The following is a 19,864-nucleotide window of genomic DNA, read 5'->3' as shown; positions in this document are numbered from 1 at the left end:
ATGTAAACAAAACTTAAGCTATTCCAAACATTCAAGGATTTTAAACATTTATTAACTATCATTGTAATACAAACTAGATATTAGTGTATTTAATACAGAAATGTAAATAGGTTTTAGATAGTTTAATGGGGGAATTTCAATATTACTGGTGAAATTACTGGCACGTGAGGTATCCCTTAGGCCTCTAGGTTGGCAACGCATCTGCAATACCCCTGGTGTTGCAGATGTTTATGGGCGGTGGTGATCTCTTACCATCAGGAGACCCACTTGCTCGTTTGCCATACAGTCGAATAAAAAAAATTACCTTCGTAATTAAGTAGGTAAGTAACTAAAATGAGCCAATCGCAAGCAAGATTGTAACGGCAAACAGACCTCTCGATTCTAACGCCATCTAGTGATATTTCGCCAAGAAATCCTCATTATTTATTTATCATTTAGCAATATGTATGTATGTATGTAAACTCTTTATTGTACAAAATAAGTAACAAACACAATTGACAGACATTGGGATATCAATTTCTGGTATGTGAATTGTGAACTGTAACGGGAAACAGCAAGATGTCGCGATATTAGTTATCATAATTTCAGTTTTCTTTGCAAGAATCATAATGCTATTGTGTCTTTAGACAATGGAACAACTTTTTGCATTATCTTATTTAACTTCACTTTGTATTTGATTACTGGATTAACTTGCACCAGCATCGGTTAAATATACTGCGCATTATCAGAAGTCAATAATAAATAAATACAGGATGTCTCACGGCTATGCCACATGGAGTGAAAGTATCTTAAATATTGTAGATAGACTTCATTTCGATTTTAAAATCAATTTAAACTGCAGTCAAAGTTTTTGAAAAATACCCCAAGTCTAAACCGGTTGTGATATAAGAGTAATTTTCATACTTCACCGGAGTTTTCTCATAGTTTCATTTTAGTCCAAATTAACCAACATCTCGTTCTTTCCAGGTTCCAGCACAACAAAATCTACACATACATAGGCGAGGTGCTGGTGTCTGTCAACCCGTACAAAACGCTGGACATCTACAATGCCCAGCACATGGCGCAGTACAGAGGGCGGGAGATGTTCGAGGTGCCGCCGCATGTGTTCGCCGTCGCCGATGCTTGCCAGAGGGTGCTCAGGCAACAGGTAGGGATGGCCTGACTACATAACATAGAGCCTGAGAGCATAACACCCTGTATTGCAATCTCTAATGTCTTGGACGTTTGATAATTTTGATATGTATTTAAGTTATGTATTTATCTACATATATCTCTCTTGTTCTGAGAGGAGGCCTGTGCCCAGCAGTGGGACATATATAGGCTGAGATGATGATATATATATATAGAAACTCGAAGTTCGTGTCGTTTTTTTTTTTTTTCGGACGGACTGTTGCTGTTAGCCTCAGACGGCTTTTACAGCTTACGAGGGCGAGCAACCAGATGGGCTGCTCAGCAAGTGGGTGGTTTAAACTTAGCATGCCTAAGGTGCTCCTATTGAGCCGACCTCACACTTTGGATGCTAAGGGAGAGTTGCAAGCAATCGGATTTTAAGTTCGTGTCGTGCGGTCCCTCTGACATACTATTTAATACGAGAGCGAGAGGGACGATACGACACGAACATCGAGTTTCGAGTTTCGTAGTAGCCCTGCTGTGTAAGTGGCAATTTTCCACGGTTCCAAATTGCCAGACTATCTTATATCGCATAGACAGTTGACACCATAAGCAGCCCGTCTGGCACATAAGGGCAGCCGTCAAGCTTGAGTACCCTTTACCGTGTAGGTTCCTACTAGCGAGGACCTTTAAAAAGGCCATTAGTACGAAGCATTGTCTCGTCCTGGAACGTTCTTTGTTAGACAGGCGACTGCGATACTTTTGTTACCTACCAGTGACAAAAGATTCAGTTACTCTTTTTATTTTTGAGATGCACTGAATTGTATGAAATTTAAACTGTGTGTCCACGCAAAAGCGAGGAGTGAGCATTTTAATCCGGAAAGTGAGACAAGCTTTGCTATACACATTGATATCACTAACGTCATCATAATGTCAAAAATTTTGGTAGTTTGTGGAATCAACTTTTTTTTTTTATTCGACTGGATGGCAAACGAGCAAGTGGGTCTCCTGATGGTAAGAGATCACCACCGCCCATAAACATCTGCAACGCCAGGGGTATTGCAGATGCGTTGCCAACTAGAGGCCAGATGGAATACCTCAGGTGCCAGTAATTTCACCGGCTGTCTTACTCTCCACGCCGAAACACAACAGTGCAAGCACTGCTGCTTCACGGCAGGATTAGCGAGCAAGATGGTGGTAGCAATCCGGGCGGACCTTGCACAAGGTCCTACCACCTGCACTTGTCAGGACGCCATGCGGTCCCGTGTAGAGTGGTCGTTGAAAAAACTGCTGAGATTGAAGTCGGTGATCGTATGATCCGCTAGATTGTAATTCTAGACATATCGTGATACGCTGTCATTTTGTGATACGCCTAAGAGGTGGCCAGAGTATGTGCCTAATAAATAATAACTACGTCAGATCGATTCCTAGCCACATACTAATTAATAATAGTTGCCTTTCTATTTTTAGGGTTTAGTACCCAGGAGCAATGACGGGACTAATATTACTGGAGTTCCCTGTCCACCTGTCTGTCACAGGGTTATATCTTTTGAATCGTGAAATAAAGAAAGTTAATTTTAATACTGGCAATTTTAAGGTGCTACGAAACTTTTCGTGTACGAGTAGGGACTCGAGCTTGACCGGTTTTTTTTTCACCTGTATGTACGTCAGTATTCACATTGATACCCAGACGGGATAGCTAATATAGATGCAGTTTTTAATTGATCGCCTAAAAACAAGTCTGGGCCAAAAACAATTCAACGAATTTGAATGGCTTTTAACTCATGAGCCGTAAAGCAAAAGACTTACAAACACCTTTGTTGCAAATTTTAAAGAGATAAAGTCGAAACTTTATAGCTTTAAGACAAGGGAATCTCTGGGCCATCACAACAGCTATAAAAATCTTATTTTTGTTTCCAAATAACAGGCTTGCAGGCTTTGCATCTCTTGTAGGTCTGCCATCAAAAATATATAGTGTGGAACTTTGTTACTTTACAAATTACTAATTGATACTAACAATGGTTGGACAATGAATTTAATAAAAGCTTTAGAGCAGCGGCCTGCCTGCCGAGCTTCTATGAGTGGCTCCACCAGTCATAAACCAACTTTTTTCACCATTTTGTCTTTTAAGTCTGTTGACAATGAATCCTTTGGCTCGCTTCTCTATTGCCACAACACACTCATGATCCGTGTTACAAAATACAGATTGCGTATGAATGAATACCTACTGGCATACACGCCAGCGACAGCGAACCAGTGCTGAACCACTGGGGAGTGACTCTTTACCTTTTCGCCGCCACGTCAAATACAAAAGGCATCATCCATACGCTAGGGTTCTATATTGCAATGTCTAAAATTCAACCTTAACACAATTGAACGAACGTTGCTTTTGCATTGAAGTAATGGACGTACATATAAGTCGTTGGCGTGGAACCTGCGCCCTGCGGAGCGTATATATGAGTCGTTGGCGTCGAAAAGGTTAAACGACGTCCCGAAATTATCGTAACGACTCGTTCTATAGCAAGCGTATAGGTTTGGTGTCTTGACGTTGACCAATGTAAACGTCAATACACATTGGCACAACCAGCGGCGAGACAATTGACTTCGTATAATGCCCGCGATTAAAGGGGTCAAGTTATAATTGTCTGCCGATCGCAGTGATGAGGTTCCTGTAATCCCTAATCCCTAAAAATTGTTTTGCCCCTTGAACCTGCTACATAGGTACCATCAGCCAAATAAGTGGCCTATCAATTTTTAAACAAGTTCCTATCAAATGAATATGTCGTTAAAGTCGAACTTTCAAGTTGACAGATACGTCTATTGACATTACTGTTTTATGACATACAAACGATTATCAACTTTAGGGTGGTAGACCACATATTTGGCTGATGGTACATTATCCTTCATCATCATCCGGGAATCGTCCACGTTGAACAAAAACCTCTAATTTTCTCTGATCATTCTACTGCCACACTGTCCCTTTCAAAGACTTCAACGACCATAAAGAATCGTTATCGCCCACGCTGAGAACCAATGGTTTATTTTATTAGAGTATCACACCCCTGGATATGCAGCTTTACGGAACTGCCATATTGCCATTGAAAACGCTACAGAGTTCCAAATTTCATGGCTCAGTTCACATTGTCCTGGCGGCCCTCGTAAAAGAGACCATAACTCGCCAAAGACCACCCAACTGGAAAAATGGCTCGTAAACGGTTAAAATGCTTCAGAGACTAAACTAGGGTTGCTAGATGGGAGTGCAAAGCAAATTGATTGATTCTATAGCGTTACTTTGCGAAGAAACAGCAATATTAGCAATGAACTGACACTTACCTTATTACTATTTTATATTAACTATGTTTTTGTGAAAATGAAGAGGTTTTTACCCAGCAGTGGGTGGATGTGAGCTGATTTGATTGATTGTGTCCGTTAACTATGCGAGGCATTTTTGGTCATATTTCGGAGGAGGAGAGGCTGGCTTACTGTCATATGTCTCGACTCCCTCTCCCTTCCGCCCTTTGATCTAAAAATAAAGTTAGATCCTTGTACAGTCGCCATCAGATATTTCAGAGCGGTCAAAAATATCGGAACATGCACCCTATTAATAAGGTATTAGAGTTCATGTATCTATATTTTTGATCACCTCGGCCGCTCAGAAATATCTGATGGCGGCTGTACAATAACCAGCACCAATATCTAATTATGGTCAACGAAGCATCCATAAATATCTGATAGACTCTATTTGTAGAGCCGGTAGGACGTGCCAGATATTTTTGCACGCTCCGCTGTGGCAGATATTCAGATATAAATGCTTGGTTCACATTATTCCAGTAAAATCGTGCCAGTAGCGATACATTGCGGGGTCACAATTCAAACGAGTTACACAAGGTCGATCGAGCACCGTAGTATCTTGCTACTAGATCGGTTTTACTGGAATAACGTGAACCTGAACCGGGCATAATGCAGACGACTGTCAGTCGAACAAATTGTGTGCTACTAATGTCATAGTGAAATTGATTATTAAAAGCTTCCGACTGTACATAGGGAGTCTCTTAAGAGCGTTTATACCTGCTGAGCTGGCAACGTTGCGTTTTTGTTAGTTTTTCTCGATTATTCCATAAAAATTGAATGAAAATTAATAATGTTGTCTGATAAAACCCTTCTTAATATATAAGTTAATGTGTCTACTCCAATAATTATTCGTGATAGACTTTTATATTCCTTAAAACTAATTAATGTTTATGACCGGTTTTTAAAGAAAATAAAAGTCTATCACGAATAATTATTGGAGCAGACACATTAACTTATATATTAAGAAGGGTTCTTTCAGACAACATTATTAATTTTCATTCAATTTTTATGGAATAATCGAGAAAAACTAACAAAAATGCAACGTTGCCAGCTCAGCAGGTATAAACCCTCTTAACTCTCGAAATGCTGAACTGATTTCAGTAAATCTTTTCTTGTGAAAAATAACACTCAAATCACACATGCTGGGCTATTTTATACCGGAAACAGTCTGTTTTGAGTAATCACAATCAGCTGGCAGCCCTAGACTGGGAGGACAGTTTACGGTGTCAGTAAAGACGTCTGTTTGTTGCGATTGTTAGGATAATTTTGAACGCGACATTGTTAGCTATGCGTATGGAACGATTCGTTTCACTAGAATTATATGCTTATTTTGTGCATGAACTCGCAAAAGGGTTAAAAAAAAAAGAAAATGTAGAGACAATAATTAAGCCTTGCTTAGAAGATTCGTTTTTATTAAGTCTTTTTAAGGTTTCGTGGCCGACAAGAAACTTTTATGGTTTAAATCTGTCCGTCCACTGCTTAACTTAGACTAGAACTCTGTAATCTTGTATAAGTGAAATAAAATATTCTTTGCTCTACTGCGACCTTTTATATCAACCTCCACATTGTAAAAACACACACAAATCACATAAACCCATCTATCACCACCACCACACTACAGTGACGCTTTCGAACTCAACCAGAGCTCATCTTCAGACCAACACAACCGTACACCATTCTACCAGATGTTAGACTCAGTCTAGTGGAGTGGAGGAACTGCATGAACACGCATATCTTGCATAAACGTAGCTATCATAAAGCCGGGTTTAGACTAGCGAGATAAATCGTGCAAGTTGCATTACATTGCGGCGCTCGATTTACCACTAAACTAGTTCGCTTTACGGCCTCGCAATGTATTGCAACTTACACGTCTTTTCTTGCTAGTCTAAACCCGGCTTAAGGTCGCGGGTGATCAAAGAAATTATTTTAGTTCATTGATATGAACCTCCGTGAAGTAACGCCTGATTCAATAAATTACTTGTATAAGTGTTCATATTTATTCTGGTCTTCTATATTTGATGTATGAAAAAAACCTCACTTTCGCATTTATACAATTTCGGGTGGATACCGCCTTTTTCTATTGAGTTAGGAATATAACTAAGATAAGTTATAGCATAGTGCATTTATTAATTACGCTTCATTATTTTCAGGGCAAAGACACATGCGTCCTCATTTCGGGAGAATCGGGCTCGGGTAAGACGGAGGCATCCAAATTCATAATGAAGTACATCGCCGCCAACACCACACAAGTACACAGAGATTACATAGACAGGTGAGACAACCGGAAAATTATCCCGCATCAGTTCTTGTAGAATCCAAGTGCTTGTCAAGCATCAGCAGATGTCTCTCTCTCTCTCTCTCTCTCTCTCTCTTCTCTCTCTCTCTCTCTCTGAGTTTCCTTCCGCACCGAATTTTATTTATCTTATCTTAAAGGTTTTTTGGTGAAAATTAGCCTATGTGTTATTCCAGACTACCACGTACTAGAAAGTTATAAGTACCAAACTTTCTTATTTTTTTTCCGTAAGAACCTTCTACAAAGTTTTTTTTTGTTGACCTGCCGGGCAAAGTATTAGAAAACCTAAAAAATATATGGATGGAATCGGTAAAGTCGTTCTCAAGTAATCGAGTGACCAAGAGAAATTGAATTGAAAATAAATTTATTTTATCTTTCACATAGTTTTTTGTACATAGCTCCGCAAAACTGTTTACAGTTTGTCTGCAGGATACAGCCCCTATAAGAACTTCAGTACCTATTAATAAGAACATTGTGTAATTTAGAATTTTATAAATGATTATATTGTTACAATTATGTTACTGTGTTATGGAAGAGTTTCCAACAAATATTTTTTAAAGATCTTTTTGAATTTATTTTTGCCAGTTTAAAGGCGGATGTTATCAGGTAAACTGTTGAATAAATAAGGTAGTCTTTTTTTAATCTTCTGTCGCCAAAGTAAATACGGATTCATTAGAATATAAGGGAATAGCGCTAGGGATTTCATTTATGCATATATAGTTATATAACTCAGCCCAGACCCCTAGTCCTCGGTGGCCCTACTATGGCTCCGGTAGCGACCATGGTAACGGCGGGGCAGGCGGTGCTATAGTTAATCGCCGGCAGAGGCCCGGCTACCAATAAAAATCGCGAGATCGCGGTGGATGTGGAAAGCATAAGACCGGTCTGAGTGGAGAGCCTTGGGGGAGGCCTATGTCCAGCAGTGGACGTCTTTCGGCTGACATGATGATGATAATGAGTTACATAACTAACCTTGTGTATATCTTCCTTTCTAGGGTAAAAAACGTCCTCATCCAATCGAATTCTATACTGGAAACGTTCGGGAACGCGAAGACGAATCGCAACGACAATTCTTCGCGCTTCGGCAAATATATGGACATACACTTCGACTACAAGGGGGACCCGGTCGGCGGCCACATCAGCAACTACCTGCTGGAGAAGTCCAGGGTCGTGGGGCTGCAGCCTGGCGAGAGGAACTTCCACGCGTTTTACCAGGTCGGTGAGGGTTTTCATACTCCGGCAGACAGGTGTCCAGCTTTATTACACCAAAGGGAATTATTTTTGGTCCAGAAGAATTTATACACGGTGTTAGACCCTTAACACACTTGTGAGTAGCGAGCGTATTTTGTATGAAGGCGATCACGCAACGAGTTCGCCGCGACTGATATTTGTATAGAAAACACGCTCGTAACTCGCACGTGTGATAAGGCCCTTACAAAAATAGAAAAATACCCATTTTTAATGTTTCCCTTATGAAGAGTCCATTTACAATATTTAGAAACTGTAATATCTCTGTATGTGTTACCGCAAAGCTCGTGTTAAATTTCAAATGTAAGTCCGCACATGAATTTCGAAAACTCAGAGGTGCGAGCCGGGGTTCGAACCCACGACCCTCTGCTTGAGAGGCGATAGGTCAAACCACTAGGCCACCACGGCTTCACGATAGGCTTCACGGCTTAAAATATAGATCACATCAATTAGTTATATCTCCAGTCCATACATTAAACAAATAAACCTGTAAGGATGTATGTTAGTCTGTCATGTTTGACGGGTGACTCAGACGTGTGCTGATAATGGTTTTGCCTTATCGTTGATAAAGCTTAATCTATATCCAGGCTGGTGTGTATTTAATTACTCAGTTTCCGGAAAAACTGATAAATAGAAAATGGATGTGTTTTTGTAGCGTAGTTTCGTTGACTCGTAGTTTAAGGTTTATTTTATGTATGGTAGCTGTAGGGTGTATGACGACTGTAACATCATGGTAATCCTACTGGTAATCTATACTGCTCAAAATAATATAAGACCACTTTAATTTAACCGTTAAAATGAAATCAAAAATATGTTTGCGTTTTTAATTGAATACATTTAATTATTTGTACTGTGTTAGGTTAATAAATAAATAAATAAATATAAATATCATGGGACACTTGACACAGATTGACCTAGTCCCAAACTAAGCAAAGCTTGTACTATGGATACTAGGCAACGGATAAACATACTTATATAGATAAATACATACTTAAATACATATTAAACATCCAAGACCCGAGAACAAACATTCGTGTTATTCACACAAATATCTGCCCTGGCTGGGATTCGAACCCAAAACCTCAAAAATAGTCAGGTTCTCTAACCACTTAGCCATCCGGTCGTCAAAGGTTGTATTAATAAAACCATTTTTAGACATGGAATATTATAAATAATTATATTTACTAGTATTTTCATTTCACCCATAAAATTCACGTGGCCCTTATTGTCCTTTGATCAGTATATATCACAAAGCTACAAAGTACTTGTGACAGCAAATTCAAATTCGGGTCTTGGTTGTTTAATATATATTTAATTATGTATTTATCTATATAAGTATGTTTATCCCGTGCCTACTACAAGCTTTGCTTAGTATAGGACTAGGTCAATTGGTGTCAGTCAAGTGTCTCATGATATTTATTTATATAATAAATAAACAAAAGATTACCTTTTTATTATATTAGTAAAGAAGTATAGGAAAATATGTTTGTTTCTCCAGTAACCATACGAAACTAAATTGGTACAGAACTGCTTTAGAGATAGCATAATATTGTTTACTTCCTACGAATTCCGCCTATTTAGGAGCCTTACTTACTAACCAGCTGCTAAATGCATCTAAATGTATAAAACTTAAAGTAAACAAACTACCAGACAGTAGACATAACATACTCGTATATAATGGTTACTACTAGGCAACGGATTAACATACTTAAATAGACAAATACATACGTAAGTAAATACATATGAAACAACCAAGACTCGAGAACACACATTCATATTTTTCATACAAATCTGTCTGCTCCGACCTGAAATCGAATCCGGGACCTCCAGCTTCGCAGTCAGGTCTCTAACCACTGGGCTACCCGGTCGTCAGAATGTATTTATTATTAACTAGCTTTTGTCCGCGGCTTCGCGTCCATGGGATTCGGTTATCGCTGCATTCGGGAACTGCATTTTTCCGGGATAAAAAGTAGCCTATGACACTCTCTGGCCCATAAACTATCTCTATGCCAAAATCACGTCGATCCGTTGCTCCGTTTCGACGTGATAGAAGAACATACATACAAACACGCTTTCCCATTTATAATATTAGTATGGATTTATTTATCCGCATGCTTTAACTAGAAAAATGATACACTATCCCTGATTAAACATAGTTTTTTGTATTAATTGCATTTTCACAAAAACATTCATTTTCTTTACAGTTATTAAGTACAAATAATCCTCACACGAAGAAATACGGTCTGACTTCGAACGCTCAGTACAAGATTCTTGGCAGCGAGCGGGCGACGGCACAGGATTCCAAGCTCTATTCCGTTACGAATAGCGCCTTTAATGCGCTGGGCTTCTCGCAGGCTGTGCTGGATGATATCTGGAGTATCGTCGCCGGTGTTGTGTTACTGGTGAGTGGAAACGTCAAAACAACCATAAAAATGTCATTTAATAAAACTTTTTGCTGACTATTTTGTGAAACTATTTTTTGTCAATTTACGACTTTTAACCATACCGCGAAAATTAGATTTTTACATACAAGCCCTTTTTCTTTGGCTAACTATGATGATTTTGTTGACTGTGGGCTTGCATTGTCACCCAAACTACATTTGCATACCAAATTTCAAGTCGATGCCACTAACCGTTGTAGAGTTTCGTTCTGCGGAAACTATCCTGGCTGGACTACCAGGATGTCACTACCGGATTATTGTATTGTCACGCGATTTACATTAGTATCCAATTTTCAGGTCAATTTGACTACTGAATGTTGGTCGAATTTAACTTGCAAGATTTAATCAAATTTGATTTGATCAGTTCAGTTGATCACTATTCAGTTTTTTTATCACTCTTTCACATTGAAACTTTCGACTGTCATCATCATCGTCCCACTGCTGGGTACAAGCCTCTTCTCAGTTTGCAAGGGCTTGGGTTTTCGTTTTCACGCGTCCTTACCGAGCATTGGGAACTTCACAAACGATACTGAATTGCTTCGCAGGTTTACGCACGATGTTTTCCTTCATCGAAAAGATCATGGTACGCAGGTAAATTCTGAAAAACACAGAGGTGCGAGCCCGGGTTTGAACTCACGACCTCTGCTTGAGACGCCTATGTTCAAACCACTGGTGGTATCCGAGTGTTTATCCATGGCACAGTATCCCTATAAACCTGGCACTGTGACTACAGGGTCCTTTTAATGCCAATGAGGCTATCGTTTTTGTCTCGCTAGATGGCGCACTGTTTGCGTGAGGTTTTTAATTATGGCTTTCAAAGTCTGTTATTACGGGAGTGAAAACAAAGTTTTGATGAAAATCATATTTAATACACCTTAAAACCGTACCATAAAAAATCGAGCATGCCGCAGTGTTGCATAGTCCCCGTTTTCGGAAAAACGGGAGGACAAAGGTTTCCGAAAGACAAAACTGCTCAAAACACAGACATTCATTGCCCCGGAACGCATATTTGCCATAATTAATTTCAGATATTGCAAAATATTCACAAAACTATTCTAATTATAAATAAACCGCGTAGTTCACCTAAAAACTATGAAATTTGACATTTCGGAGACCTCACGCTACACTAGGCCTCTAGTGGCGAATTCATACGCGATAGCCCTCATAAAAAAAAACTTTTTCGGAAGTCCTCAGCAGCGGGGCTACTCCGAAATTCGAAAATCAAAGTTCGTGTCGTTCCATCTTCTGACGCTTATACTATTTAATACGAGGGTGAGAGAGACGGACGGATATGAACTTCGATTTTCGAATTTCGGAGTGGGCCCTCAGAGCAGACCCTGACTATCCTTTTTTTTGCAGGGCGAACTAACATTCACGGAAACGCAGGACGGCCAGTTAAAGGTCGGAGGGCCGGTCAAACACTGCGTATCGGCTTTAGGCGTCACCGAGGATGCCCTCCGGACGGCCATGTCTGGCCGGGTTCTGTCCGCGGGCGGGGAACTGGTCAGCAAGGAGCATTCCCTCAGCGATGCCAACTACACGAGGCTGGCGCTGGCTAAGGCGGCCTATGACAGGCTGTTTACCTGGATAGTGCAGCAGGTGAGGCATAGATGGCGCTGATATCAATAGGTAGCTGGGTGAATATTCGAGCGTTTTGAGCGCTCGTTTTGACGTCATTACCTCATTTCATTACCATCCCACTTTATTAGCACAACGGAAGGACAAGGCGCAAGAATTTTGATCATGCTAGATTTAGCATGTATATTGTTCTTAATGTAAATAAAAATTTAACCCTGAGCATTTGATGTCACGATATTTTGACGCATCTAAATCCTGTGAAAAGTATGATATTAATATGAATGAGAAACGATTTAGTGCTGCGATTAACCTAAAGTTAAGTATTATGTCTCTAAAGCGTGAATAAGACTAGAAAAGTTACAAAGGACTTTTTTTTTCAGATCAACAGAGCAATAGAAGTCCCCGTAGGCACATACAAAAACACGCTCATCGGCGTGTTAGATATCTACGGATTCGAAATATTCGATACGAACAGCTTCGAGCAGTTCTGCATCAATTACTGCAATGAAAAACTCCAGCAGCTGTTCATTGGTGAGTTTTCAACAAACATTTTCTATTTACAATACAATACAACGAATTTTTAACACTTTTCCAGACCCCGCGAATTTAGATGTGCTACCGTTTACTTTTGAGGATTAGTTTAAAAACGAATAATATTTTTAGTAAATTCAAATGATTTTGTACCAAATTGTGTACTGAGTAAGGTCAAATATTTGTGTACATTTATGTGGTTGCTATACATATGCACTATGCTTGGAAAGGGTTAACATAGGTTTTTCTGAGCCTTAAACATATAAATGTTTTAAGTTGATTTTGATTTTGACCGCGACCGGTGATCGCACCTACAAAGCCTAATCAGGTTCTCTAATCATAAACGTTATTTTAGAGCTGGTGCTGAAGCAAGAGCAGGAGGAGTACGCCCGCGAGGGCATCCAGTGGACGCCCGTCCAGTACTTCAACAACCGCGTCATCTGCGAGCTGGTGGACGCGCCGCACCAGGGGGTCATCGCCATCATGGATGAAGCTTGTCTGAACCCTACCAAGGTATCATACATCATCACCATCATTATCATCCGGAAGACCACTCCTGAACCAAGGCACATTTGTACTTGGTATTTTGGAGCAGTGACTTTGTGTGGTTTGATTGAGCGGGTTAGCCCAGTGTTGTCTGGATAGATCTAGTTTAAACTGGATTGGTCGAGTAAAACGTGGGTGCACGGTGGTTGGCTCGTTTCTAGACGCGAACGTTCAGAGGTTTGATGGCATTTTGAACGATTTGACGTTCAGCGCGCGACATTCCAGTTAGAAACTGAAAAAGGATGTAGTTTTTTCAGTATCCAGAGTTTTGGCTTCCCCAACTGTTATCTGTCCTCATCCATCGGCTTATATACGTCCCACAGGCCTCCTCTCAGAATGAGAGGTAAAAAGTTCTGAAAAAAGTGAACTGTAGTAGACTGCCAGCTATAGAGGTGCTGAGGGGAAAAAAAAAAGTCGGTTACGAGTAGTTCAGTGGAGAAACTTAGCAGCAGGCAATAGATCTAACAACTCCCCAGAGCACTCCCCATGCCAAATGTGGTATAAGATACATTGGAATGTATAGAAGGAATTATTTGAGGTGTCCCGATCTCATTAACAGCCAATCTTTCGAACAAAGCCATTGTATTCTATTATGTCCTCAAGTGCATAATCCTCAGTTTAAAATGAAATGAAATATAAGATAAAATAGCACAATGAAATAACGACTTTATTATTTACTATTGAGAGTTCATTTTAAATAAGACTTTGTTGGCAGATAATGTTTTACAAAATTAAATGCGTTTGGTAGATAAGCAGCCTCATAGAAAAGTATTATCTGCGAACGTGTATTTATTTTAAAATACACCATCTGCTCTAGACAATAAAGTCGTTGTTTCAATGAACTATTTTATTTTATATTTCCGTTCATTTTGAACTGAGTATTATGCGGTTGAGGGCACAATAGAATACAATGGGTTTGTTCGAAAAGTTGGCTGTTAACGAGATCGGGACACCTCAAATAATTCCTACTATAACATCCTTCCTCAAGAACAGCGGTCAAGCCGGCCAGAAAGTTCCCAGACAAATGTCATATCTATCACATTTGAGAGTTACGTAACGAACGTGTTTGAAAATACACATCAGTCGCAAGCGTGATAAGGGCCTTAGTAAATTACCGTATCTTTTGAATAATTTAATTACCTGCATGACGCACTTTCCAAAATACTTTGTGTGTATCCAGATATCAGACAAGCAACTTCTGGAAGCGTTGGACAAGCGTCTCGGCTCCCACAAGCACTACACGTCGCGCCAGCTCGCGCCGGCCGACAAGAAACTGAAGCACGGAGTCGACTTCCGGATCACGTGAGTCCATATCAATTAACTATAAACAATTACTTTGCTCACCCACAACTTTACGATAGCTGGGGGCCTACCATGATCTTTTCATAAACGATCCAAACGCAGAGCAGTTCAATTTAGGCACCTAAACTGAATCGTCGAAATTGGTACCACGACGTTTATTTCTCAGAGCTGAGTCTCACAAGGCATGTATGGGTTTACAAGTGAATGAAAGACCGATATTGTCTCTGGTCCGAAACGTCGCGAAAGGGATGCCGCTATAATAATGCAAACCAAATATTGTATACTAAAACCTCTTTATTATGGAAAACCATAACTCTATGTCATTCCGTGTTCTTAGCAACCGTTGTGTTGATTACAAATAAAATGTTTACGCTGTCACTAATCCACGAGTCTCTTCTCTAACTGAAAAATTAGTTTTATCAATGAGGAGTTAAGAAGCACAATGTCGTGAGTACCTATGAGAAGTTATAAAACTTGAATAAAAGTTTAAAAGTTCTTGAAATTTAAAAATATTCCAAGTAAAATACTTAAAATTCCAAAAGAATTAACAGAATGAGTAACTTATACTGCTAAATTTGACACTGAAGCGATTCAATTCCCACTCAAGTTAAGCGTCATGGTACGAAAACCGCTTGAAGTGAGTGAATGAAAATGTCTGTATCGCTGTCGCTGAACCGTGCTTGAACTGAATCGCAAAAGTAACGTCGTGGTACGAAATAGCGATGCAGTTCAGTTTAGATTAGAGCCTAAATTGAATCGTATTAAGAGAGCGTGGTAGGCCCCCTGCGTTTATTCAACAAATGTGTGTTCATGCAGCTCCTCCATCTCCAAACTGTTAGAACACACACAACATACAACATACATACTCACACTCATACATATACAGACTCAACTATCACCACCACCACACACTATGCACAACATAACCGTTTACCATGCTACCAGACGTTAGATGTTGAGTCTAACATTTACCATGCTAGCTACCAGATGTTAGATGTTGAGTCTAACATTTATCATGCTAGCTACCAGATGTTAGATGTTGAGTCTAACATTTACCATGCTAGCTACCAGATGTTAGATGTTGAGTTAATGTTAGTTAACATTTTCGTCGCGCAGGCACTACGCCGGCGACGTGACATACGCCATCACGGGTTTCATGGACAAGAACAAGGACTCCCTGTGGCAGGACCTCAAGCGGCTGCTCCACTCGTCCACAAACAACTCTCTGTCCGACATGTGGCCGGAGGGAGGGACCAACATACAGAAGGTAAATTAAGAACAGATAGGGGCTGTTTCACCATCCATTGATTAGCGTTAACCGACGGTTAAATGTGATGCCGTCTCCGTCTATTCGAACAAAACAAATAAAGCTCTAGCAGGCAGGATATGGCGCTTCTTTGTGTATTGCTGTCTATCAACTTTATTACCCATAACCGCAATAAAGACATTTTTGATTTGGTTTTGTTTTCAAAGACGGCATCACATTTAACCGCCAGTTAACACTAATCAATGGATGGTGAAACAGCCCCATAGTCTCATAGTTGTCAATACTAATTACAATTATACTACTAGTTACTAATACTACAAGTTACGCCATGCGACACTTCCGAAGTTTGAAGCGCTTCATCTTTGTATTTTTTTTATTTGATTCGCAAACAACAAGACACTAATCTAACGGACTAAGGGGCTGTTTCGGTGTGATGCCGTCTCTATTTGTTTTGTTCGAATAGACGGAGACGGCATCACATTTAACCGTCGGTTAACACTAATCAGTGGATGGTGAAACAGCCCCTTATTGTTATACCTCCACTTACATGATATATTATGAATGTATGTTGTGTGGCAGACATCGAAGCGCCCCCCGTCGGCGGCGACGCTGTTCCGCAACTCGATGGCGGCGCTGGTGGCGGGGCTGCAGACCAAAGAGCCTTTCTACGTGCGCTGCGTCAAGCCCAACCCGCTGCAGGCGCCCAACACCTGGGACGACCAGCTGGTGAGACCACACCTTTAAACTGTCTTATTTAGAAGCAGTGGTGGCCTGTAGTGATGTAACGAATATTCGCATTCGCATATTTTTGCATATTCGCATTCGCATTCGCAAAATTTCTGCGAATGTTTTGCGAATATGAATATCAGAAAAGAATACATTTATTAGATAATAGATAGGTTAATAAAATCAAAATACATTTATATCTTATGTTTTTTTATAAAAAAAAAAACTTAATCTCGTAATCACATTATCAGTCTTCACTTAATCATTTGGTATAATTTATTTATTTACTTTGCGATGCGTTCGTATAAACTGGGTAATTCTCGGAACAAAGTACAACCGGAACGCACTTCGTTCGAACGAGACTGCCATAGACAATTTGGCGCAAAAACGAAAAACTGAATATTCGCATTCGAATTCTTATTCGCGAATGTTCAAATAATGACATTCGTTACATCACTAGTGGCCTGGTTTCACCTATCGCCTCTCACGCAGAGGACCGCGGGTTCAAACCCCAGCTCGCACCTCTGAGGTCGTCCACTGCTGGACTATCAATGGCTATATAATACGAAAAATATAACTTTATATAAGCTTCGGTCCCATGAATGCTTCTCAAGTTATCGGGTACCCGTGGCTCCCCTAAGATCCGTTCTTTATGGCGTTTTTGCTTGATTTTAACAATGTTCATTGTATTGTACAGTCGAGTTCATAAACTTGTGAGCAAATTTTTGATCAAAAATAAATCTTAACACGACTCTATTGTTAACGGCGTCGCAGCGTGTTCAGATATTTTGGAAAAAATTTTTGCTCCCAAGTTTATGAACTCAACTGTACTATGGGTATAGAACTATTCGTTTGCTTGTCGCACCAGTCCAGTATTATAATTACTTCACAGTTGGCCTAGTGTTTTGACCTATCGCCTCTCAAGCAGAGGGTCTTGGGTTCAAACCCCGGCTCGCACCTCTTGAGTTGCTTGAGACTTGAGTTTTTCGAAATTCATGTGCGGAATTACATTTGAAATTTACCATGAGCTTTGCGGTGAAGAAAAACATCGTGAGGAAACCTTCACAAACCTGCGAAGCAATTCAATGGTGCGTGTGAAGTTCCCAATCCGCACTGGGCCCGCGTGGGAACTGTGGCCCAAGCCCTCTTGTTCTGAGAGGAGGCCTGTGCCGAGCAGTGGGACGAATATAGGCTGGAATGATAATAATAAATAAATAAATAATAATAAATAGATATCACGGGACAATTCACACCAATTGACCTAGTCCCAAAGTAAGCTTAGCAAAGCTTGTGTTATGGGTACTAAGCAACGGATAAATATAATTATATAGATATAGATACATACATATTAAACACCCAAGACCCGAGATCAAACATTCGTATTTTTCATACAAATATCTGCCCCGACACGGGAATCGAACCCGGGACCTCAAGCTTCGTAGTCAGGTTCTGTAACCACTAGGCCATCTGGTCGTCTAAATGAGTTAGTGTTATTTGTTTCCGTTCAGGTTCGTCACCAAGTGGCGTACCTCGGGCTGGTAGAGAACGTGCGCGTGCGCCGCGCCGGGTTCGCGTCCCGCCAGCGCTACGACCGCTTCCTCAAGCGGTACAAGATGCTGTCCCAGTACACGTGGCCCAACTTCAGGGGGAACAACGACAAGGACGCCGTCATGGTGCTGCTCAAGGATCTACAGGTCAATGACGTGCAGTATGGACACACCAAGCTGTTTATTAGGTGAGTTTGATACCGTTGTCACGGGGTGGTGTCCGGGTGAAGAAGAAGGCAGGAATAGGGCAGACAGTGATATTTATTTAAGATAATAATAAAAGGGCACGTTTCCGTGCCCAGTTCTTTATTTATATAATTCAATGGCACCGAAGTCCAGCAGTATTACATTACATAGAACAATGAACTTAAGGAGCTTCACTAATACACTGCAATTATTTGTAGCTGGATAAGGATAAAACCTTCCTTCGTATAGGAGTAGTAAATTATAAGCTTGTTATGGAGTTTTAGGAAATTCATAGGATCTAAGACAAGGATAAAAGACAAGGTATCTGTTCAGCTCGGAGGCTCTGAATAGAATGGCTACTTGACGTAAATTGAACAGGTGTGGAATTAGAAAAGGAAATTTGAATTTAAATGTTATTTTTTCGAATATGTGCTAAACCAGACAGTACAAAGAGTTAGGAAGAAACGAGCTGTATGACACCTCGTTACACCGTAACGCCATCTAGTAGCGAATAGATTAACTAAGACGAAAGCGACAGCTGGCGCCTCGAAGCGAAATGAAACAGTAGCGATCAAACCGGTCTCGCACCTTAGTAATTAATTTACATTTGAAGTTTACCACGAGCTTTACTTAAGGAAAGCATTGTGAGGAAATTATCACAAACCTGTGAAGCAAATCAATGGTGTTTGCGAAGTTCCCAATCCGCATTGGGCTCGCGTGGGAGCTACAGCTGGAGCCCTCTCATTGTGAAAGGCTTGTGTCCAGCATTGGATGTTGTAGGCTGGGATGATGGTGAAAAATAAATCCTACTTATAATATTACAACTGCAAAAGTTTGTGTGTATGTGTGTGTGTATGTAAGTTTGTGCACATGCTAAAACGGCTGGACGGATTTAGATGAAATTTGGTATGTAGATAGCTGCACGTCTGGAATAACACAGAGGCTACTTTTTATCCCGATATTCCCACAGGATAGAGATAAAATCTCGAAACAACAATTGATAGGTTTAAATTTGACATTTTGGACAGTTGTTCTTAACACAACCCCAATGAAGACCACGATATAAATTTTGGGAATTCCACGGGGAATTTTATATAATCCCCGAATTTCAATTATACCAGATCGAATAGTTTACGCGTGCGAAGCCGCGGGCAAACTCTAGTTTTACATAAATTTGATTCAGTCCCAAACTAAGCAAACCTTGCGCTATGCTACTAGGCAACGGAGAAACATACTTATATATTAATACATACTTAATAGTTATTTATGTGGCTGGTGCATAATGAGAGGCATTAAAGTACGTAAACGACCCGTAGGCGAGTTTCATAATAAGATCACACGAGTGTTTTAATGCCTAATTATGTATAGTCGCATACATAACTTTATCTACATGCATATCATAAGTTTTCTATAATATGTTCAGATATGGCCTGTATTTTGACTTTGACTTTGACTTTGACTTTGACTTTGACTTGATTTGACTTTGACTTTGACTTTGAATAATAATTATTATCTACATGCATGTCATAAGTTTTCTACAATATGTACAGATATGCATTGTTAAAAAAAGTATTACCGATACTTTAGTGTAAACATTAAGATGCACCCGCAGATACCAGGTTTCTTAATAAAGGCCATTTCATAGTCGTTTCTGAACATATAATAGGGAAGTTATGATACGCATGTAGATAAACACATATTAAACATCCAAGACCCGAGAACAAACATTCGTATTATT

General features: G+C 40.0%; 1 protein-coding gene across 1 annotated transcript in view; it reads left to right on the top strand.

Moving 5' to 3' along the window:
* Nucleotides 1-19,864, top strand: part of LOC141437473 (unconventional myosin ID-like) — a 64,556-nt gene that overhangs the window by 32,180 nt on the left and 12,512 nt on the right. The window contains exons 2-12 of the mRNA XM_074100875.1: nt 967-1,147; nt 6,612-6,733; nt 7,750-7,969; nt 10,207-10,404; nt 11,803-12,042; nt 12,402-12,552; nt 12,908-13,065; nt 14,279-14,400; nt 15,517-15,667; nt 16,247-16,393; nt 17,902-18,128. Of these exons, the coding sequence (XP_073956976.1) occupies nt 967-1,147; nt 6,612-6,733; nt 7,750-7,969; nt 10,207-10,404; nt 11,803-12,042; nt 12,402-12,552; nt 12,908-13,065; nt 14,279-14,400; nt 15,517-15,667; nt 16,247-16,393; nt 17,902-18,128 (1,917 nt within the window). The remainder of the gene's footprint in view (nt 1-966; nt 1,148-6,611; nt 6,734-7,749; nt 7,970-10,206; nt 10,405-11,802; nt 12,043-12,401; nt 12,553-12,907; nt 13,066-14,278; nt 14,401-15,516; nt 15,668-16,246; nt 16,394-17,901; nt 18,129-19,864) is intronic.

This window comes from Choristoneura fumiferana, chromosome 17 (assembly GCF_025370935.1).
Source record: "Choristoneura fumiferana chromosome 17, NRCan_CFum_1, whole genome shotgun sequence".
Classification (NCBI taxonomy): Eukaryota; Metazoa; Arthropoda; class Insecta; order Lepidoptera; family Tortricidae; genus Choristoneura; species Choristoneura fumiferana.
This window is presented reverse-complemented; position numbering and strand designations above follow the sequence as displayed.